Source organism: Bos indicus, chromosome 9, assembly GCF_029378745.1.
Source record: "Bos indicus isolate NIAB-ARS_2022 breed Sahiwal x Tharparkar chromosome 9, NIAB-ARS_B.indTharparkar_mat_pri_1.0, whole genome shotgun sequence".
NCBI classification, from domain to species: domain Eukaryota; kingdom Metazoa; phylum Chordata; class Mammalia; order Artiodactyla; family Bovidae; genus Bos; species Bos indicus.
Window position 1 is genome coordinate 71020334 of NC_091768.1, and position 22562 is coordinate 71042895.

General features: G+C 38.3%; 1 protein-coding gene across 2 annotated transcripts in view; it reads right to left on the reverse strand.

Annotated features, from left to right (window-relative positions):
- Positions 1-1426: 1426 nt before the first annotated feature.
- Positions 1427-22562, reverse strand: part of LOC109563551 (trace amine-associated receptor 1) — a 30124-nt gene continuing 8988 nt past the window's right edge. The window contains exons 2-3 of one of the 2 annotated variants that reach the window (XM_070796174.1): positions 12799-12912; positions 1427-4249 (exon numbers count right to left, since the gene is read on the reverse strand). In XM_070796174.1, coding sequence (XP_070652275.1) covers positions 3120-4130 — 1011 coding nt within the window. In that variant the 5' untranslated portion in view covers positions 4131-4249; positions 12799-12912 and the 3' untranslated portion in view covers positions 1427-3119. Of the gene's footprint in view, positions 4250-12751; positions 12913-22562 lie in introns of both variants that reach the window. The other variant, XM_070796175.1, reaches the window with a different exon arrangement.

Below are 22562 nucleotides of genomic sequence, written 5' to 3' on the forward strand. Positions count from 1 at the left end.
CTGAAATTTTTAGTGTAGGTTTTCTACCCATCTGTTTAGTTAAGGGGAAAGGCAGAAGGCCACTCTCTTCCTTACAGTTCCAACAAATTATATCTAGTCTGGATGAGAAATTTCCCAAAGCTAATTGAATTCCAGTTGAGAAGCAGATTCTGGACAACCAAAAGACTAAAATACCTCTGCATGGAGGAATGGAAACTAGAATAAAGCTGCCAATAGGGAAAGACAAGGTGAGCCTTTCTTCTTGTTTGCTGAAAGGATGGGTTACTGGTTGTTTTTTATTAAGAGTATTAAAAACAGAGGCTACAAAGAGAAATAGGCTATAGGGGATTTAGTACTAAGTCTAAAAGGTAGAATTATCTGAGTCATAAACTTGTTCCAAGAAAAATGTGGTCTCAATAGTCATTTAAAATAGATGGAAGACAAGGATGACTTATATCAACATTGTCAATGCTTAGTTGCTGAGTCGCTTAGTCATGTCCAACTCTTTGTGACCCACTGGACTATAGCATATTGCTCTAAAAATTCTGACTCATGAAGTACAGCAAAGACTGTAGATAAGAATAACTATTAGAAAAGAGATAAAGTTTAGCATTTTTTGAGGATACTATGACTGTATAATGAAAATCCAAGCAAGTCAACTGAAAAACTAGAATAAATTTTACTATACACAAGCAATAATAATTATATAGAAAATATGATGACTTTAAAAAGATATATTCATAACAGGCAAGACACACACACACGAAAGTATAAAACATCTAAGAATGTGTGGGAGCAAATGAAGAAAACCATAGAAACTTGCTATAAGGTATAGTCAGTCAGTCAGTTCAGTCACTCAGTTGTGTCTGACTCTTTGTGAGCCCATGAACCACAGTACACCAGGCCTCCCTGTCCATCACCAACTCCTGGAGTCCACCCAAACTCATGTCCATTGAGTCGGTGATGCCATCCAACCATCTCATCCTCTGTCGTCCCCTTCTCCTCCTGCCCTCAATCTTTCCCAGCATCAGGGTCTTTTCCAATGAGTCAGCTCTTTGCATCAGGTGGCCAAAGTATTGGAGTTACAGCTTTAACATCAGTCCTTCCAGTGAACACCCAGGACTGATCTCCTTTAGGATGGACTGGTATAGAAAACTATCTAAATGCTTTTGTTCCCTTTTTAAAATTTAACAAAAATAGTTTCACAAGTAGAAGAGTCAAGATAGTTTCTGAAACCAGGAGTGATTAGGGACAACTTTCTTACCATATACTAAATGAAAAAGGTTTTCAAACTGCTTTTAAAATCTATGAGAACAAAATCTAGTCACATCAAGGAAACTAAATATACAGTCCTGAAAGAGATTGTAATAGATAGAAGGGTTTGTGAACAGAAATGCATATACAGGAACATGCATTTTAAAATTTTATTTAAAATTAACTGCCTCACCCTAACTTACCCATGAGCGTAAGTCACAATTGGGAAACAAATAAATTCAAATCCGTGGTGCTGCTTAACACGATACAAATTACATGAAGTCTAGATTAGAAACAGTTCAAATGCAAATTGATATTTATGATTAAGAATGTTTGCTCACTTCTATTAGGGGATCTTACTTGAAATCACTATTTCTCCTTATTTTTCTTTTCTATATGCCATAGTAATAGACATGGGATACACTGTGTCCAATTATAGCTCTTCTTTGCCTCATGTTTAGATGCTCTGATGAATAACTGCTTCTCTTTCAGTGTAGCTTGGCACCCAACAAGTGAATTTGCTTTATTTCCTACAGCTTGTATTTTGAGTCCTATCACACCAGGCATGACCTTGAAATGTGATGAAATCCTCCCAGATGTTTTTGTGGGCTTCAGTAACAGGTGCTGTGTGCTTAGTTGCTCAGTTATGTGTCCAACTCTTTGCAACCCCATGGTCCTTTAGCCCGCCAGGCTCCTCTGTCCATGGGCAAGTGGGTTGCCATGTCCTCCTCCAGGGGATCTTCCCAACCCAGGGATCGAACCAAGGTCTCCTGCATTGCAGGCAGATTCTTTACCATCTGAGCCACTAGGGAAGCACAGGTAACAGGCATTTAATTTAAGCTGTCCAAAAAAAAAAAAAAAAAAAAGGAGTCAAAATGAACTAAGTGGTCAACAATGGGAAAATGGTTAAAAAAATTTTTGTGCATTCATACAATTTAACATTTTGCAGTCATTACAAAATGATGTTTTTAAGAACTTTGAATGATATGGTTCTTAAGTAAGCTATGAATGATATTTTTATTTTTATTTTGTTTCTATATATTATTTTTATTTTCCTCTATTTTCCAAATTTCCTACAAGTATGAAAATCAGAAAAAAACATTTAAAACATGTAAACATCAATAGATTTAAAAATCAGAATATGTATTAATAATTAGTAATAAATAGCAAATTATGTGTAAGCAATAGTAATATTCAATGTACACTTTTAGTTGACTTTAAAAAAAGGCATATATATCCAAGCAAATGAATGACAAAGTCCTTCTAATTGCCATCTCCAAATGTAGCCTCTTAGTTTCCACCACGGAACAACTGAGTAAGGTACCACTGTCGGTTTCATGGCAGTTCATGTAAGAGTAGGAAGTGTTCTTTAAAATTTTAAGTTCTTAATTTCTGGACTTGTAAAGCTTCAATATACATAATACGAATGGCAAATAAAAAGCAAGATGTAAGCATCATATCTCACTGTACAATCTTTGAACCAAATATTTGATAAAAGTCCCTACAATTGGCACATGTGGTTGATATTATGCATGTTCATAATGATCACCAACTATTTTGTAAAACACTCGAAATCAGTCCTTAATATTCATTGGAATGACTGATGCTGAAGCTGAAACTCTGATAATTTGGCCATCTGATGCGAAGAACTGACTCACTAGAAAATACCCTGATGCTGGGAAAGATTGAAGGCAGGAGGAGAAGGGGACAACAGAGGATGAGATAGTTGGATGGCATCACTGACTTGATGGACATGAGTTTGAGTAAGCTCCAGGAGTTGGTGATGGACAGGGAAGCCTGGCATGCTGCAGTCCATGGGGTCGCAAAGAGTCAGACATAACTGAATGACTGAACTGACTGACTGAAATCATAATAATTCTATGGATTTATTCTGAAAATAATTTGCTCCTAGATGAATCTTTTTGGAAAATTTTACCAACTAGAATTATCTTTAGTGCTTTTCTGAACCAGGGGTAGAAAAATGCATAAATCATTGGATTAAAAGTAGAGTTCAAATAGCCAAACCAAATCAATGCATCGTTCAAAGTAGGTGGGATAGTATAGTCCAGGAAAGGGTCCATGACCATGCAGACAAAGAAAGGACACCAGCATGTTAAGAAAACTCCCATCACAATCCCTAAAGTCTTCGCAGCTTTCCTTCCTCTGCTTCGTGAAATTCCATTTCTCTCTTCCAACCCAATTTGAACCTTCTGCTTTGCATCATGAATTGATCTTGCCTGGCCTTTTGCTATGAAATATATTCTACAATAGATGCACAGCATAATAGAGCCAGGTATATAGAAAGAAGTCATAAAGGCCAGAACCCCAGATGTTTTGCTGAAGAAGACAGAGCAACTCCCTATGCAGTGACTGTGTTTATAATACATCTCTTCAGCTCCTTTGAAGTTTAGCTCCAGAAAGATCATCCCAAATGCAAAAAGAGCAGGAATACTCCAACTAATGAAGATCATCAGAGAAATAACCAAGATGTTTATCTTGGTTTTGTATCTCAGTGGGTCACACACAGCATAGTAGCGGTCAATGGAAATGAAGGACAAGTGAAAAATGGATGCTGAACTCAGCATAATGTCAGTGCTGGTGTGAATTTTACAGAAGACTTCTCCAAAAGACCAGTGGTGCTCAATGGATCTCACCATGCTATAAGGCATGACCAGGCACCCCAGAAGAAAGTCCACAGTAGCCATGGACTGAATGAGCCAATTATTTAGGGTATGCAGTTGCTTGAAGTGTGATATGGAAATAATAACTAGCAGATTGCCAACCACTGTGGTCAGAATTATGAGCACCATTAAACTGTACAGGGAAGCCCGGATGTCATTTGACCAGCTGCTTTTCACACAGGAAATATTAATTTTATTGTGGCAAAGGGACATCATTTCTTAGGACAATGCACTGGTTGTTATCTTTTCCTTAGTGGTTTGAGGAGTCTCTCTTCGAAATCCATGATCAGGTTAGAGTTCCTTCTCTTACTTCCATATATATATATCCCAGAAACCTGTGGGGGGAAAAAAGGAAATTATCAACAGTTTGATTCTTCTCACTTTTAATGCATTTACCTGTTACTTCTTGCTGAAAAATGATTATTTTGAAAAGAGGTTTTATTTCCAAGTTCAGTTCAGTAAGTTCAGTTCCTATAAGTTTTTTTAACATCTACTTCATGTTAGTCACTGTGTTGGAAATGTAAAGCTGAATTATTAGTTTGACATATATGATTCTGTAATACTCAGCTAAATTGTGGGGAACTTGCAATATATTTTGCAGTATATGTTTAATGTATATTATGTGTAATATATAACATTATGTTATATACTTGCATATTACAAAGATAAAAAGAGGAGGAGAGAGAGTTCAGAAGAACAAAGTAAATTCTGGTTATCAGTGAATAAGCTGTTATTATATTGGGAAAATGCTAGGAAATAGCAAGAAGTCTTAGAATTCCAGGAATCTACTCTCCTTTTCATCTCTTCTCACTCCCTCTGGGATGACAGTTTAAGTCAAGACCACAGGCGGCGCCCCCAACTCGGACGCGGGCTTCGCGGGCGGGCGCGGGCGCGGGTGTCGTCGCTGAGCCGAGGCCGGGCGGCCGGTTAAAAAAAAAATAAAAATAAAAATAAATCAAGACCACATAAGAATCTAAATTTATCCAAAACTGGAATTGGAGGAATAAAATAACTTTGCCAACAAAGGTCCGTCTAGTCAAGGCTGTGGTTTTTCCAGTGGCCATGTATGGATGTGAGAGTTGGACTGTGAAGAAAGCTGAGCGCCAAAGAATTGATGCTTTTGAACTGTGGTGTTGGAGAAGACTCTTGAGAGTCCCTTGGACTGCAAGAAGATCCAACCAGTGCATTCTAAAGGAGATCAGTCCTGGGTGTTCATTGGAAGGACTGATGCTGAAGCTGAAACTCCAATACTTTGGCCACCTGATGCGAAGATCTGACTGATTTGAAAAGACCCTGATGCTGGGAAAGATTGAGGGCAGGAGGAGAAGGGGATGACAGAGGATGAGATGGTTGGATGGCATCATCAACTCAATGGACGTGGGTTTGGCTGGACTCTGGGAGTTGGTGATGGACAGGGAGGCCTTATGTGCTGCGGTTCATGGGGTCGCAAAGAGGGGGACACAACTGAGCAACTGAACTGAACTGAAAATGGATATTTTAATAAATTTGAAACATCTCTCCCACTAGTCCCTTTCTGCCTTCTATTCCCAGGAGGAAACATATCAAATGCACCTGTAAGATTTATTTTAGTAGACACCCAGGCCCACTTTATGACAGAACAAACAGCAGACTAAATATATTTATATTACTTGAATTGTATAATGTTCAAATTATAATTGAAATTCACTAAATAAATGATGGATTTTTTTTTGACTACAAAATTTATGTGCTCTCAACTAAACTAAAATTTAAAGTTTTTTTCTCACTATTGCCCCCTTTTCCTTCTTTATTTTACTTTTGTTGATATATTAAAGGAATCAAACAATGTTTAGAATGTTTGCTAATAATTTCTACCAATTAAGAAAATATCCCTGCCTGGTATCACATTGAGCAGCTTCACTCAGCAGGAACTAGGGTCCAAATATAAGTAAGGGAAGGTGGGGGGAAAAAAACTGACTGCTCAGTTTTAGAAGATTATATTCATAGATGATGAAAGAGTCATCTGGCAGATTTGTATGCCTTGTTCTTCATTCCCAGATAAAAATCAAATGGCTTCCTCCTCATAACGATACATCTTGTTTTCAGAGAAATAAAGCCTGAAGCATTTTATCTGAGAAAGTATTGATAATATCAATGACACTTCAGAAGAATAATCTGTCTGGTCAACTTTAAAACTTTATGCATAAATTTTGTGCAAGTATTTTTAAATGTTATAATTTATTTTTTAAATGCTGCTGCTGCTGCTAAGTCACTTTAGTCATGTCCAACTCTGTGCGACCCCATAGATGGCAGCCCACCAGTCTCCCATCCCTGGGATTCTTCAGGCAAGAACACTGGAGTGGGTTGCCATTTCCTTCTCCAATGCATGAAAGTGAAAAGTGAAAGTGAAGATATTCAGTCGTGTCCGACTCTTAGCGACCCCATGGACTGCAGCCTACCAGGCTCCTCCGTCCATGGGATTTTCCAGGCAAGAGTACTGGGGTGTATTTTTTAAATAGATTTATTTAAATAAATGTTCTATGATGATATTATGAGTTGAACACTTATCTAAGAACATGACATAATAGTGGTTTTCTTTTCTTCCAGCTTTAAGAATTTAGCTGGCTAGAAATGATTACTCTCTGTATTTACAAATTACGAAGTTGAACATACTATAGCAATACAGAAAGTTAATCTCTATGATATCTAGCTAGGCTTCCCAGGTGGCGCTAGTGGTAAAGAACGTGCCTGCCAATTCAGGAGACATAATAAACTCCAGCTGGATCCCTGGGTCAGGAAGATCCCCTGGAGGAGAGCGTGGCAACACACACCAGTATTCTTGCCTGGAGAATTCCAGGGACAGAGGAGCATGGTGGGTTACAGTCTATGGGGTTGTAAAGAGTCAGACACTACTGAAGCGACTTAACATGCATGCTCTGATAACTAGTTAACTCAACAGTTCTGTTCAAATTATCTAATTACCTAATGTTTGAAAATGACACATGATTTTAAAATATATTGTTAGGCATTATAGTTTGAAGTAGATTTGTCTAGCAAGATGGGATTTCACTGGTAGAGTGTCCCCAACTTCCCAATAAAAGGCCATCAACGCTAATTTCACCATGCCATTTGTCCCTGGTTCCTTCAACTACCCATGTCTAATGGCTCAGACTTTCAATCCCATACTAGTCTGTACAATTACTAATGTGAACCTATCTCCTAATCGACTCATCCACTACCCACTCACAAACCCTTCCATGTATTCCCTCTGGAGCTCATGGTCATCACCCTATTTCCTCAGGCTCTTTTTAAAAAACTTCCCTCTCTTTGTTCTAACTGAAACTTTCTTTCCCCTGCAGATATCTCTTTCCCTACATCCTTATCAAAGGTAATTGTTTCCTCTCCTGCATCCTTGGCTATCTTTTCTATTACAGGACTTGGAGGAAAAACATGTCCTCTTGTACTCATTGACATTGCAAATCATTATCCCTCCTTCCTTCCTAACGTCCATCCCTTGCAAACTTTGAAGCTCTGTGTTCAGACTATACCTCCTCTTGCTGCAGACTTCAGACTTCAAGTCATTTTTCTATATCTTGAAGATGTTAGCTCCTGGCCTACTCTCACTTTCTCCAAAGCTACTCCTGCTAAAATTCTTCATAATTTTCTTGTCCACATAAATGATTCAGTAATGGACTTGTTTTTTTTAAACTTTACGTAATTGTATTAGTTTTGCAGCTCCTTACTCCTCTGTCTTCCAACAAGCATGTCCTCCACACGTTTTCTCTGCATAGCTATCTCACTTTCTTATTTAACTAAAGACACCAGATATGTACTTATGTTCACATTAATACAATGCAGAGTTTAACTTTGCATTAGACATAATTTGTTCTCTTCCTATAAATCCAAAACCTCAAATTAACTTAAGAATCTCTTAATTTTGATGACCTAAATCCGATGCACTATTATATTCTGTGTACCATAGTAGAGATGCTCTCAGGTATAGTGTGTTTATCTTATCATAATATTCCTGGAGATGATTTTTCTCTCTTATCTATCAGTCTATGCTGATGTCTCCACAAACAGATGGATTTTGCCATTCTTCCTGTTACTTACAGATGGAAACAATTTACTTGCAGGGATGTCCCATCTGGACATTCCATGCTGCTTCTGCTTAGTCACTTCAGTCATGTCTGACTCTTTGTGACCCAATGGACTGTAGCCCACCAGGCTCCTCTGTCCATGGAATTCTCCAGGCAAGAATACTGGAGTGGGTGGCCATGCCTTTCTCCAGGGGATCGTCTCGACCCAGGGATCGAACCCAGGTCTCCTGCATTGCCGGTGGATTCTTTACTATCTGAGTCATCAGGGAAGCCCAATGAGTCATAATTTAAATATTTGGAAATCCTGTGCATGACTAAAAACTGAATCACTGAACTTGCGAATCAAGCAGAGGAATATTACATACTCTAAGCTAAAAGACAAACAGAAAGGCAGTCATTCTTTTTCAAGATGTTATAATCAAATGCCTTCCTCCTGTCAGGCACTATGTGCTGAGGCAAGAACGGTGAACAGACACAATGAAATTCCCTGCTCTTCTGGAACTTACATTCCAGTTGAAGGATCAGTCAGTTCAGTTGCTCAGTCATGTCCGACTCTTTGTGACCCCATGAACTGCAGCATGCCAGGCCTCCCTGTCCATCACCAACTCCCGGAGTTTACCCAAACTCATGTGCATCGAGTCGGTGATCCCATCCAGCCATCTCATTCTCTGTAGTCCCCTTATCCTCCTGCCCCAAATCCCTCCCATATCAGGGTCTTTTGCAGTGAGTCAACTCTTCGCATGAGGTGGCCAAAGTATTGAAATTTCAGCTTCAACATCAATCCTTCCAATGAACACCCAGGACTGATCTCCTTTAGAATGGAATGGTTGGATCTCCTTGCAGTCCAAGGGACTCTCAAGAGTCTTCTCCAACACCACAGTTGAAAAGCATCAATTCTTTGGCACTCAGCTTTCTTCACAATCCAACTCTCACATCCATACATGACCATTGGAAAAACCATAGCCTTGCCCAGATGAACCTTTGTTGGCAAAAGTAATGTCTCTGCTTTTCAATATGCTATCTAGGTTGGTCATAACTTGCCTTCCAAGGAGTAAGCGTCTTTTAATTTCATGACTGCAATCACCATCTGCAGTGATTTTGGCGCCCCCAAAAATAAAGTCTGACACTGTTTCCACTGTTTCCCCATCTATTTTCCATGAAGTGATGGGACCATATGCCATGATCTTAGTTTTCTGAATGTTGAGCTTTAAGCCAACTTTTTCACTCTCCTCTTTCACTTTCATCAAGAGGCTTTTTAGTTCCTCTTCACTTTCTGCCATAAGGGTGGTGTCATCTGCCTATCTGAGGTTATTGATATTTCTCCCGGCAATCTTGATTCCAGTTTGTGCTTCTTCCAGCCCAGGGTTTCTCATGATGTACTCTGCAGAGAAGTTAAATAAGCAGGGTGACAATATACAGCTTTGACATACTCCTTTTCCTATTTGGAACCAGTCTGTTGTTCCATGTCCAGTTCTAACTATTGCTTCCTGACCTGCATACAAATTTCTCAAGAGGCAGATCAGGTGATCTGGTATTCCCATCTCTTTCAGAATTTTCCACAGTTTGTTGTGATCCACAAAGTCAAAGGCTTTGGCATAGTCAAAAAAGCAGAAATAGATGTTTTTCTGGAACTCTCTCTTGCTTTTTCGATGACCCAGTGGATATTGGCAATTTGATCTCTGGTTCTTCTGCCTTTTCTAAAACCAGTTTGAACATCTGGAAGTTCATGGTTCATGTATTGCTGAAGCCTGGCTTGGAGAATTTTGAGCATTACTCTACTAGCGTGTGAGATGAGTGCAATTGTGCAGTAGTTTGAGCATTCTTTGCATTGCCTTTCTTTGGGATTGGAATGAAAACTGACCTTTTCCAGTCCTGTGGCCACTGCTGAGTTTTCCAAGTTTGCTGGCATATTGAGTGCAGCACATTCACAGCATCATCTTTCAGGATTTGAAATAGCTCAACTGGAATTCCATCACCTCCACTAGCTTTGTTCATAGTGATGCTTTCTAAGGCCCACTTGACTTCACATTCCAGAATGTCTGGCTCTAGGTGAGTGATCACACCATCATGATTATCTGGGTCGTGAAGATCTTTTTTGTACAGTTCTTCTGTGTATTCTTGCCATCTCTTCTTAATATCTTCTGCTTCTGTTATGTCCATACCATTTCTGTCCTTTATTGAGCCCATCTTTGCATGAAGTGTTCCCTTGGTATCTCTAATTTTCTTGAAGAGATCTCTAGTCTTTCCCATTCTGTTGTTTTCCTCTATTTCTTTGCATTGATCACTGAGGAAGGCTTTCTTATCTCTCCTACTCTTCTTTGGAACTCTGCATTCAGATGCTTATGTCTTTCCTTTTCTCCTTTTCACTTCTCTTCTTTTCACAGCTATTTGTAAGGCCTCCCCAGACAGCCATTTTGCTTTTTTCCATTTCTTTTCCATGGGGATGGTCTTGATCCCTGTCTCCTGTACAATGTCACAAACCTCCGTCCATAGTTCATCAGGCACTCTGTCTATCAGATCTAGTCCCTTAAATCTATTTCTCACGTCCACTGTATAACCATAAAGGATTTGATTTAGAAGAGTAGTGGTATGCAATGCTAAAATTTGGGCTTTCCTGGTGGCTCAGTTGGTAAAGAATCTACCTGCAGTGCAGGAAACTAGGGTTCAATCTCTGGGTCAGGAAGGTCTTCTAAAGAAGGAAAATTCCATGAACAGACTAGCCTGGCGCTGTCCAGTCCACGGGGTCACAAGAGTCAGACACAACTTTAGCAACCAAACTACCGTCACCAAGAATAAAAGCAAACATAGTGAATAATATTATCTAAATAAAGATTTAGTTTATGTCAAAAAGAGTTATGACAATATGACACAATATAATGCTTTCTAAAAAAATTTTTAAATAGAAAAAAGTAAATTTCAAGAAAACACTTAATATTGAAATTTAAATTTTCAGCTATTTCAATAATCTCTAGTTGTAGTCAAAGTTAGTGAGTAGCTGTCAAGACACTTCTTGCTGGATCCTAAGATGCAAAATTAATGATTTAATTTTGGAAAATTTCTCCAACTTCATGTTTTAAATTTTAAAATTCCAAGTTGCTTTACCCAGCAAACGTTCAGTGTGATGGTTTTCATAACAGTAACAAAAGTAAAAAGTAAAATCATCTAAACGTATATTAGACACATAAACCTCAGTAGATACATGTTCAAAAAGATGGCAAATTGGTGGAGTTGACTCTTTTTATAATAAGACATAGAGAGATGTCCATGAGATCTTGTCAAGTAAAGAAAAATATGCAGAGTGTTTTAAAGTAGCATGCACTTGAACACACACACTTGTATAAAAGCATGAAGCATAGGCATGGAATAATAGCTCCAACTGCTCAAAGATGGTAAGTTTGAAATTCATTAAATAAATAAATAAATAACAAAATGGGAAAAAATATCAATTTTAGCATTAATTTTTCCTAGGTGAAATAATGGATGAGTTTTACTTACTTCTCTATAATTTTTACATTTTGCAAGTTTCCTACTATGAAATGCTTCATTTTCATTTTCAGAAAAAAAATATTTAATAAAATTAAGTAGGTTGTGAATTGTTTCAAATGAAACTTTCAATGAAACTTTCAAAAAGCTATTGATAAATGATTATTAATAAATTATATTATTTGTGCTTCATGTGTTTGTATAATTCTTCCCCTGAGTAAAGAATTTATTATGAAAAATCACACTTTTGCTAAATTTCTTAACTGACCCATATGCTGTTTTTGTTCTGTTATACAAAATTTGGAATCAAAATTAGAAATGGACTTGATAATAATGTTATTCACAAATATGTTTGCAGCTCTGTAATTTATCTAGTGTTTGTTAAAATAATGGAAGTATTTTTGAAAAATATTTATTTTAAAAGAAAGAAAGAGATAAAAGACAGGATTTCCAAATATTTAAGTCATAACTCATGGGGTCTCTAGGTGGAACATCCCTGGAAGCAAATTGTTTCCATCTTTAAGTAACAGGAAGCATGGCAAAATTCATTTGTTTGCTTAGGCATCAGCATAGACCAATAGATAAGACAGAAAACAATCTCCACAATATTTTGATAAAGTAAACACACTATACCTGAAAGCGTCTCTGCTGTGTTACACAAAAGATAATAGTACATCAGATTTAGGTCATCAAAACTAAGAGATTCTTAAGTTAATGGATCTAATACATGGCACATATAAACACACACGCAGAGGTACACATATTAAAGCACAACATCATTCAGAAATGCACCAGCATTTTCCCCACCAAACAGTATTTGCCACAAATAAGCTTTTAGTTCTGCAGTTTCATATATAATAACAATAAGATACAATTTAATTTGTAATCCTGAAAAATTTCCATGAATACTCCATTATTACATTAAAACTAGCCAAACACAACACGGAATTTCCTTCATTTTACAAGGAAAGAACATTTTTTAAAAATCCTTTTTCGAATTTTCTAGCCACCCACAGGTGAATTTTTAATCAAGGTGAAATATTTTGAAAAGCTCATATAAAGTAAGCTATTTAAAATATATGTAACTATTTTTATCCTCTCCTACTAAAATGACAGTAGAGAATCTTTCCATCAAATAACCCTAAATGTTAATATATTTGTAAGTACGAAACCATTGATAACTCTTACTCCCTTGAGCATTCTCCCTGTAAAAGATCACCTGGGCCTCCCGGCTAATCTCTGGTTTACAAGGCTGTTCATTGTGTTCAGACCTACCTTCTCAGGAAAGGGTCACAGAGCAAGTGGATAAGCAGAAACACTACCTTTGGGAGGAGGCCATCCTCACTCGTGTCCTGTACACCTGCTGCTGGCTTGAGCCACTGCTGATCAATGACAGACTGCAGTTAATGCAGACAGAATGACGCACATATTAACATCTGGAAAAGATAAGCTGATAATAAATCTTTCTGAAACAGGTAACAGTATACTATTGAGAAAAATAGGTGAGAGGTGTGTTTATTCTAAATGAGCACCAGGAAGCTAGCAGTGAGCAAATTAAATAGAGAAGGTAAATATCACTGTTACTTTAAAAAGTATCTCAAGCATGAGCCACCAGGAACCACAGTCATGGATGTTAACGGCATATAAATGAAAACAAATGTCCATTAAGACTGCCTTAATTGTTGATTGATTTGAAAGAAAAAAATACTCCTGTATTAGGCATCTGTACAAAGGAGATAACTAGCACTAAAAAGCAAAAACAAAACCCCCCACTTTCAAAATAGATGACTTGTACTTGATAAAGGGCTGTTTTTAGAGATTAGACTGTTTTTAAACCTAATAACATAACTAGAAAATAATTTGAGGTCTAAATCATGGTAGGAAAAATGCATTTTAGCTCATGACTCAATACATATATAAATATGCATTCATAACAGAAGCAATGCTGTCATTAAAAATACCCTTACCTCATTCAATTCACTCTAATATTCTATTTTATTCAATTTCACTTTTTTAGCTGAGTGGGGTTTGTACCTCAATAATGTTACTAATCACAATTTTAAGAAAACCGCTTTAGAGATGATACATATTTAGCCCACCAATTTTAAAATTGCTGTATATAGAACTTCCAAAATGACCTTCTTTCAAAACAAGGAGCCAGTGCCTTCAACATGGCAAAATAAATGGGTGAACAGTATAGTTTCTCATCTATTTCTATGAATCTGTTATTCTGCCATAGGAAATCATAGAATCATTATGACAGCTTGATTATTGGTTCCAATTCTCATTCTTCTAGTATCTCCACCTTTGTCTTTGCTTCACTTGGAATGGAAGGCCCCGCTTCCTTGTCCTTTGAATTTGAACTTTGCCGTTTAGCTTGTTTTGGCCAAAAGAATGTAGACAGAAATAAAAAGATGCCAGTTCCAAGCTTAGTCATTAAGGGGACTCACCTGTTTATGAATGTCCTGTGTCATCCCCATGAGGAGAACACACCCCAGCGAAGTCCACTTCTCCAAGGAGGTTGAGGGGCATGTAGAGCAAATTGGGGCATGTAGCTACCCAGCATTTGCAGAGCCATCCTTGCTGACCCTACTGATTCATGCACTGAAGTGGCTATTATTTTAAGCTACTGAGTTTGGGTTTTTTTTTTTTTTTTTTTTTTTTTTACACAGCATTTTCATAGGAATAACTAACTGAGTTAAGTTGTATTTCTGAAAGAAGCTACTGAGATCTATTACCCATTCTCTTCCTTGGAGAAACGCTGACACCAGAGAAGTACTGACACCACACGATGGGCCACCTATGATCTAAACAGCCATTAACAAAAGCTGCAACCATACAAAGAAAGAAAGTGTAAAATGAAAATTACCCTTTACTAGATGAAGATGACCTTTTACTAAGTAAATGTAACTCCATCTTCAGAAATTCCTGTATAAAAGGTTAAGAAGTAACACCCAAGTTTATTTCTTATTAACAGTACCTAGAAAATATTATTCGTAGTTCCAAAACTAAGGCCAATGTATGCCTAATTCACATATATACCTGTCATTTTGTGAATGAGTGAAAAAGCACAATGTCTCGTGTACTGGAATTTATTAAGTTCCAGGAAATTAAAGATCTTATCTGCTTTGTTCATTTCTGTCTCTCCATCATCTAAAATAGTGCCTTCACATCATAAACATTCCATGCACATTTGGTCTGTGAACATCGGCTTCCTAATTATAAAATGAAGCATTGGTTGATTTCAGTTCCGCCACTGAATGGCTCACAATGAAGTCAAGATCTGTGTCTCTGGCCACACAGGCTACCTGCTGATCGTTCAAGTGGGGCACTCTTATAGAATTCATGAGCTCCATGAAGACAGGGAACATATATGCTCTTTTCACTGCTTTATCCTTAGGACCCAGCACATAGTAGGTGCTCAATAACTACTGATCAGTTGACTGAGATTTCTAGCAGATTAGATGAATATTCACATTGATAGCACAAGAAAAGTCATAGCATGTGGTATTGATTTGGAAGGCAGCAACCTAGTGGTAATAGTTGAAGCTGAATCTGTGGTGGAGGATTAAAAGGAGAGACAGTGAGGAAGAGGGAGGAAATGAGCTGAAAATAAGGTGATAGGTTAAAGAAGTTGCCATTAGGGATTTTGAAGCAATTATCAGTGGATTATTATGGACTAGAGGGAGGAGGTCAAAGGAAAACTAGATTCATGAGACTAGAAAGATAGTGTGTGTTAGTTGCTCAGTCATGTCCACCTCTTTTGTGACCCCATGAACTGTACAGCCTGCCAGGCTCTTCTGTCCATGGGATTTTCCAGGCAAGGATACTGGATTGGGCTGCCATTTCCTTCTCCAGGGGATCTTCCCGACCCAGGGATCAAACCCAGGTCTCCTGCATTGCAGTCAGATGCTTTACCGTCTGAGCTACTAGGGAAGCCCAAGAAAGACAGTGTGCATGGTGAAAAAATAGAAGTAGCTGGATTAAATTTTTTTGAGACATACGACAGTGAAAATAAGATTAAATAGAATATTATTAATATTATTTTGAAGAGATGAAAAGTTCAGGGAAGTATAAGGGCAACTACAAATTCAAAATAAAAGACTTAATTCTCCTTTTTGAAAATCAAGGAAGAGGCTCCCTTCTCTCCCTTTTCTTAGAGCACTTACTTTAGAAAATGTTTAAGTTCTTTCTCTGTCTCTATGAAATATATGTAAATCTTTTTAAAAGCAAAATAAGCTAACTCTTGCCAGCTTTATGACACAGGAGTGTCTTGCCCAAGGACCTGGGAATCACTCTTTGAGACATAATTCTGGAAGATGATGCCACTAGCCCTTAGTTTCTGTGGACTGGTAGGAGCCTAACCTCAATGAACACTTCACTCCAAAGATGAAAGCTATCTTTTGTCATAAAGAAGAGTTTATATTTCCTCTGAATAAAGCCAGTTAGTTAGCACAGATGGTCACCCCAACTACCAAGTGAATTTGAATAAACTGTGCGTGACAAATGATGCTTTCAGTCCTTTTTCTTGAGGGCTGTTATTGTTTATCTTGAGCACAGGTATGTATTAGTCAGGGTTCTCAGAAAAACTGAACTAGTAGGTTGTATATACATACATATACGGACAGATTTATTATACAGCATGTGTGTGCTTAGTCGCTCAGTGGTGTCCACCTCTTCGCGACCCCATGTACTGCAGCCCGCCAGGTTCCTCTGTCCATGGGGATTCTCCAGGCAAGAATACCAGAGTGGGTTGCCATTTCCTTCTCTGGGGGATTATACAGCATTCACTCCTATAATTATGGATGCTGACAAGTTTCCAGATCTGCAGGGTGAGTTGGAAATTTGGAGACCGAGGAGAGTCAGTAGTGTAGTTCTAGTCCGAAGGATGACAGGCTTGAGACACAAAAAGGGTCCATACTGCAGTTGGAATCCAAAGGCAGAAAAAAAGCCACTGTCCTAGTTCAAAACCAGCCACACAGGAGGAATTCTCTGTTACTTGATAAAGGTTCGCTTTTTGATTCTGCTTAGTCCCTCGACAGATTTGTGGTTACCAGAGTTGGGGGAGGGGAATTGGATGAAAGTGGTCAAAACTAAAAAACTTGCAGTTATAAAATAAGTAAGTTCTTGGGATATAAAGTACAACATGATACATGTAATTAACACTGCTGTATGTCATATGGACTTACCAGGTGGCTCAGATGTGAAAAATCCGCCTGCCAGTGCCCAAGACACAGGAGGTGCAGGTTCAGTCCCTGAATCAGGAAGATCCCCGGAGGAGGAACTGGCATCCCACTACAGTGTTCTTGACTAGGGGATCCCATTGACAGAGGAGCTTGGTGGGCTACAGTCCATGGGATTGCAAAGAGTTGGACATGACTGAGCACACATGCATGTATGTTGTATATGAAAACTGAGAAAATCCTAAGAGTTCTTACCTCAAGAAAAAAAATTATTTCTATTTCTTTAATTTTGTATCTATATGAGATTATGAATATGTATGAAATTTATAGTGAAAAACACTTCATAATTTATGTAAGTCATATAACTATGTTGTACATCTTAAATTTGTACAGCACTGTGTTTCAGTTATATCTCAACAAAACTGGAGTTAAAAAATAAAGTCAGTTCATCATACACACATACACAGATAGTGTGAAGGCTGAGAAACAAAGTGCTACTTCAAATATTGAGATCAGTTCAGAGCCTTGAGGATAGACCAAATGTTAGCAGGTTTCATAAATCTCTTAAAACTCCATTCAGACAATAGACTGACTCATTAATAAAGTCATCCTGATGCAACTAGCTCTGAATATCTTCATAAATATTGTAGGAAGGATCTTTGGATGGGTTGTTTGTATATACGTTGTTTGGCTACCACAAATAGAAGAATGAAAATGTAATGGGGCACATGGCTTATACACTTTAGAAAGGATAGTTTTTTTTCTTAACTGATATTAAGACACCACACCTTGAGTGTTAATTTCTTGCTAAACTTGAATCTCTGACCCAGATATTATGTTCACATGGACCTATTTTTGTAGGATATAGGTTTTTATACTGAATCCTTCCTCTTGTGCCTGGGTCCAGCCCCGGCAGGATCCAGGGGTACCCTCAGGATGACGGCCTAGGCGAAAGTATAGCAAAGCAGAGAGAGAGAGGCTTGATCTTCCTTGATTAACACAGAAAGCCAATAAAGCTCCTGGCATGGAACTTGCTCTGTTCACGGAGGCCGCAGGACGCCCCCTCCCTGGTGAAGACGCAGGGTGCCTTCCCGATGGGGTCTTAGAAACCCAGGCAAAAAAGTGAACTCAGAGAGCCCCTGTGCCCCAAGAAATCATCTTGAAAGAAGAACAGAGAGAGAAAAGGAGGGAAAAGGGAAAAAAAGAACGACATGGGGAGACCAAGCTTTGGTGAGCGAGGCCCATAACTTTATTTTCAAAAGGAACTTTTATACCTTGACTTGTACATAGAAGGAAATGAAAGATGCAAAGTCATACAGAGTCAGCCCAAACATTACATCTGTTTTGTCTTTATCAAAACCAGGATTTTTTTCTGCATATCTTTCCCATAAACAATGTTGTGTACATTATCTTCTGGCCTTGGAGGCCTGTGGACATTTTATGATCCTTTTTTGATACAGGCTGCTCAACCAGAAAACTTATTTTCCCTTGAAGTGTTTTTTCTTTATATTTCTAATCTATGTCAGCCTCAGAAAGTGCTAAACAGAGTTACATTCTCATAGAGCAAAGACGTAGTAAGTTACAACAAAGAAAGAACCAATTAGCTCAAAGGTCTGATGTGGTTAATTCCAAGGCTGCTACTTGTTTTTCTTACATTCCAACTATGTTAACCAATGCACTCCCAGGTGCACAGTGGGTAAGGGATATGGGCACTTGGCAGCAAGCATTGGTCCAATAATGAAATCCTACACCAGCACTACTCTAATAGTCTTTAACTCTTTGAAAGGCTCTATATTTTTAGAATGTTTTAGGCTTTCCATGTCTCTCACAGTGGGGAGGCTGTGAACAGTCACATGCTTAGCTGCAAGAGTCTAGATAAACCTGTCAGGCAAGCTAGAAAGCCATCAGAGGGGTTTGAATTGAAACACTCTTATCATGTCCATTAACTAAAGCCCTAAGTTGATTTTTTTCCAGAGAGAGATGGTCGGGGATAGCCACCTGTTAATGTCAGAAGAGTTGGTGAAAGGCACAAAATAGTAAGACAAACAGATTTTGGTTTTGGGGTGGATGCTCGAGCAGATTCAGGGGGTCCCTTGAGGCCTGATCTGCCTTTGCCTGTCAGGTCTCTTCCACATGACCTTTGTCATGGGTGGGATCTCCCTTGGTGGCTCCCGGCACTCTTGCCTCCCAAGGACCCTAAAATAGAGTGACCCAGTATTAAACAACTTCAATCTTCTCATTTTTTTCCCCTCAGAGGAGAGGGGAGAAGGAATAAACTAGGACCCTGTGGATTTCCCACATAATAGTGGATTTCCCACAGTGTGCTACTCTAGACTTTCCCTTGCATCTTAGGACCTATTGAAGACAAACCATAAACATACTGCTCCTGGGGGCACAGCCTTAGCTTGGTTACTCTCAATAATAATAATAATAAAAGGGAAATAATAGGGAAGAAGAGGAGGGGCAAGAAGAGAGATGAAGAAGGAAGAGGAGAAAACGTGAGTGGAAGAGGAGGAGGAAAAAAGAGTAACAGGAGGGATAGAAGAAAGTGGAGGAGAAACAACATTTCCTGAAACAGTACCAGTCAATGAATGAAGAGCCTTATGAGAAAGCTCTAATTTATTTCCATAACAACTCTACAGTAATAGATACTATCTTGATAATTTCTTCACAAAGGAAGGTCATGAGAATTAGATACTTTAATTTATACTAAGGGGCAGCAGTGGATTTTGATTCCAGATTTGTCTTGACTCCAGAGTTTCAGCTCCTAACCACGATGAAGAATTTGGGGGAAAAAAGTTTGAGTGAAGGGTTTTCTTTTCTATAGCTGATTTCTCCCTCAGCCCCTTCAAACAGCTAGATAGCAAAAACTGAGATAACCACCCTATTGAGAACTTTGCTTAACATTCATAAGTGTTATGAATAAGTGGACAAGTGAATCATATCATTTACAAGTTAGGACAGGTAATGTTGCAACAAGTTCAGTTAAGACTTTAAAAATGATCTTCATTAAAAAAAAAAAAAGGCAGATGAGATAATAACATACTAACAGTAATTTGGGGGCTTCCCTGTGGCTCAGATGGTAAAGAATCTGCCTGCAATGTGTGACACTGGAGTTTGATCCCTGGGTTGGGAAGATCCCCTGGAGATCTTCAACCCACTCCAGTATTCTTGCCTGGAAAACCAGTCAATCCTACAGGAAATCAACCCTGAATATTCATTGGAAGGACTGATGTTGAAACTGAAGTTCCAGCACTTTGGCCAGCTGATGTTAAGAACCAACTCATTGGAAAAGACCCTGATGCTGGAAAAGACTGAGGGCAGAAGGAGAAGGGGTGACAGAGGATGAGATGATTGGATGGCATCACCAACTCAATGGACATGAGTTTGCACAAACTCCTGAAGACAGTGAAGTCCATGAGGTGACAAAGAGTCAGACATGACTGAGCAACTGAACAATAGTAATAGCATAGTAACAACAATAGTAATTTCAAAACATTTTCAAAATACTTTTTGTAATTGTTTTTGTCACTAAAATTATATTTTTCTCATCAGTCTCTATAGATAACTTTCACATATTTCAGGTAAAATTAAATTATAAATTTTTTAGGCTAATAGTTTTATTTTCTTGCTCTAATGCTTTTATAATTGATCTCTACAACAACTAGTTTCCTAGTACTAAGTACACACAATGTCAGGTGTTTCCTTTTTTTCTTTTTTCCACTCATACTGCTATGGCAAATAAATCCTTAGTTGTCTTTGACAGAGCAAGATGAAATTTTATCATAGACGGGAAAAAAGAAATCAGCTGGTTCATAATTTCAGCTAAATCAACATCATAATCCATTAAAACAGAATTTTTGATACTAATGTTTTCATAACTCAAAGTTCATCCTGTATACAAAGCATATTGCCCAAATATTAACTATTTATCAGATAATCTACCACTATGCTAACAGGTGGCTTTTCTTTGCTTTGGCAGGAGTTCAAAGTTTCCAGAATATATTGATGGCTAAACAGCTATTAACACTGATAAAAGCACTTGCTATATTTCTGCAACCAGACAACCATACAGAGCTGATTTCAAAACAGAAAGATTAAAAGAGCTCAATCTTAACACACATAAGGGAACACAATGAACACATTGTCACTGATCCTTCTAAATTTACCTCCCAAGTCCAAAAAATTTCCACTCTTAATGTTGACAGTCCTCTCTCAGTGTCTCAAGGAAAATGTGTATTTTCTATGCCGTGTTAACTGATATCATCAACTGAGTTCAATCTTTCTTCAGGGTGTGTATATATATTTTATATTAATTGTGTACTTTCACCTTAGCCCTCTACCTATCACCCTACAATCTACCAAACTCTGTGGGTATTAAAGCTACAAGATTGACTATGAGGAATGTAGTGTGTTGCTCTTACAAAGGTAGCGAAAGTGTGAAAGTGTTAATTACTCAGTCATGTCCGAATCTTTGTTACCACATGGACTGTAGCCCACGAGGCTCCTCTGTCCATGGAATCCTCCAGGCAATAACACTGGAGTGGATTGCCATTCCCTTCTGTAGGGCATCTACAACCCAGGAGTCGAACCTGGGTCTCCTGCACTGCAGGTGGACTCTTAAAAATGCAATTAAAATCTAGCTTTAATAATCATTAAGCAAAACATCAGTACCCAGCACTTTAATCAAACAGGATTAACAGTGAGTCCCTCAGGAAGCTGCAGTCTAGCGTGGCTATCTAAGAAAACACTGATAACCTAGAAAGCTAAAGAATACACTGGACATGAAGCTCAAAGATTCATTTTTGAGAATCTGATACACCCACTTGTTGGCTCTTGGGTGGAGCTTGGTTTCAGTGTTGGTATGGAGGCTTTTAGATGAGTTCTTGTCGATTAATGTTCCTTGGAGTCAGGAGTTTTCTGGTGTTCTCAAGTTTTGGATTTAAGCCTCCTGCCTCTGGCTTTCAGTCTTATTCTTACAGTAGCCTCAAGACATCTGCATGTATACATCATGGATGATAAAACATCTACGTTAATGGTGAAAAGAGTCTCCACAGTGGGGAAAACCCAGAGAGGTTCACAGAGTTACATGGAGAAGAGAAGAGAGAGGAGGGAGATAGAGGTGACCAGGAGGAGAAGAGGGGGAATCAAAAAGGGAGACTGCAATCTAGCCAGTAATCAATTCTCTATTTGCTCTCCACGGTCTGGAGAGCACTCAGAGAGGTTCAGTGTTCTCCACAGACCAGAACACCTAGAGATTCACAGAGTTAAGTAGAGAAGAGAAGGGAGGGGGAGGAGATAGAGGTGACCTGGGGAAGAAAAAGGAGAGTCAAAAGGGGAGAGAGCAGTCAAGCCAGTAATCACACTCCTAAGTAAAAGTGAGTACTGAAGATTGGATTCTTAAAGGTACAGAATTGATAACAAATACCAAAAAGCAAAGATTAAAAATCTAGAGTAGAGGTTAGACTCTTAAAAATACAATATTACAAAAACAAAACAGAATCACAAAAGTCATAAAAAATATATATATAATTTTAAAATAGCATCAATTTTTTGGCAAGGTAATAGTAGGTTTTAAAAATGAAAATTAAAGGAGTACTAAACAACTTAAAAATTAAAAAAATTTATTAAAAATGATAATAGTAAAATATATCTAGAAATTTCTCTGGAGCTGTTGAGGGCAGTGTGGAGTCAATTCAGTTTCAGATAGTTCCTTGTTCCAGCTTATACTTCTCAAGGTCCATAGGTCCCTTCTGAACTAGCCAATCCTAATGGCAAGGTTTTAATCTGTTGCACCTGTCACTTCCAAAGCGGTTCCTTCTTCTTTGTTTATTTTGGCTTCCTCTGTTTGCAAGCCTCTTGCTTCCCTGGTGGCTCAGAGGTTAAAGCGTCTGCCTGCAATG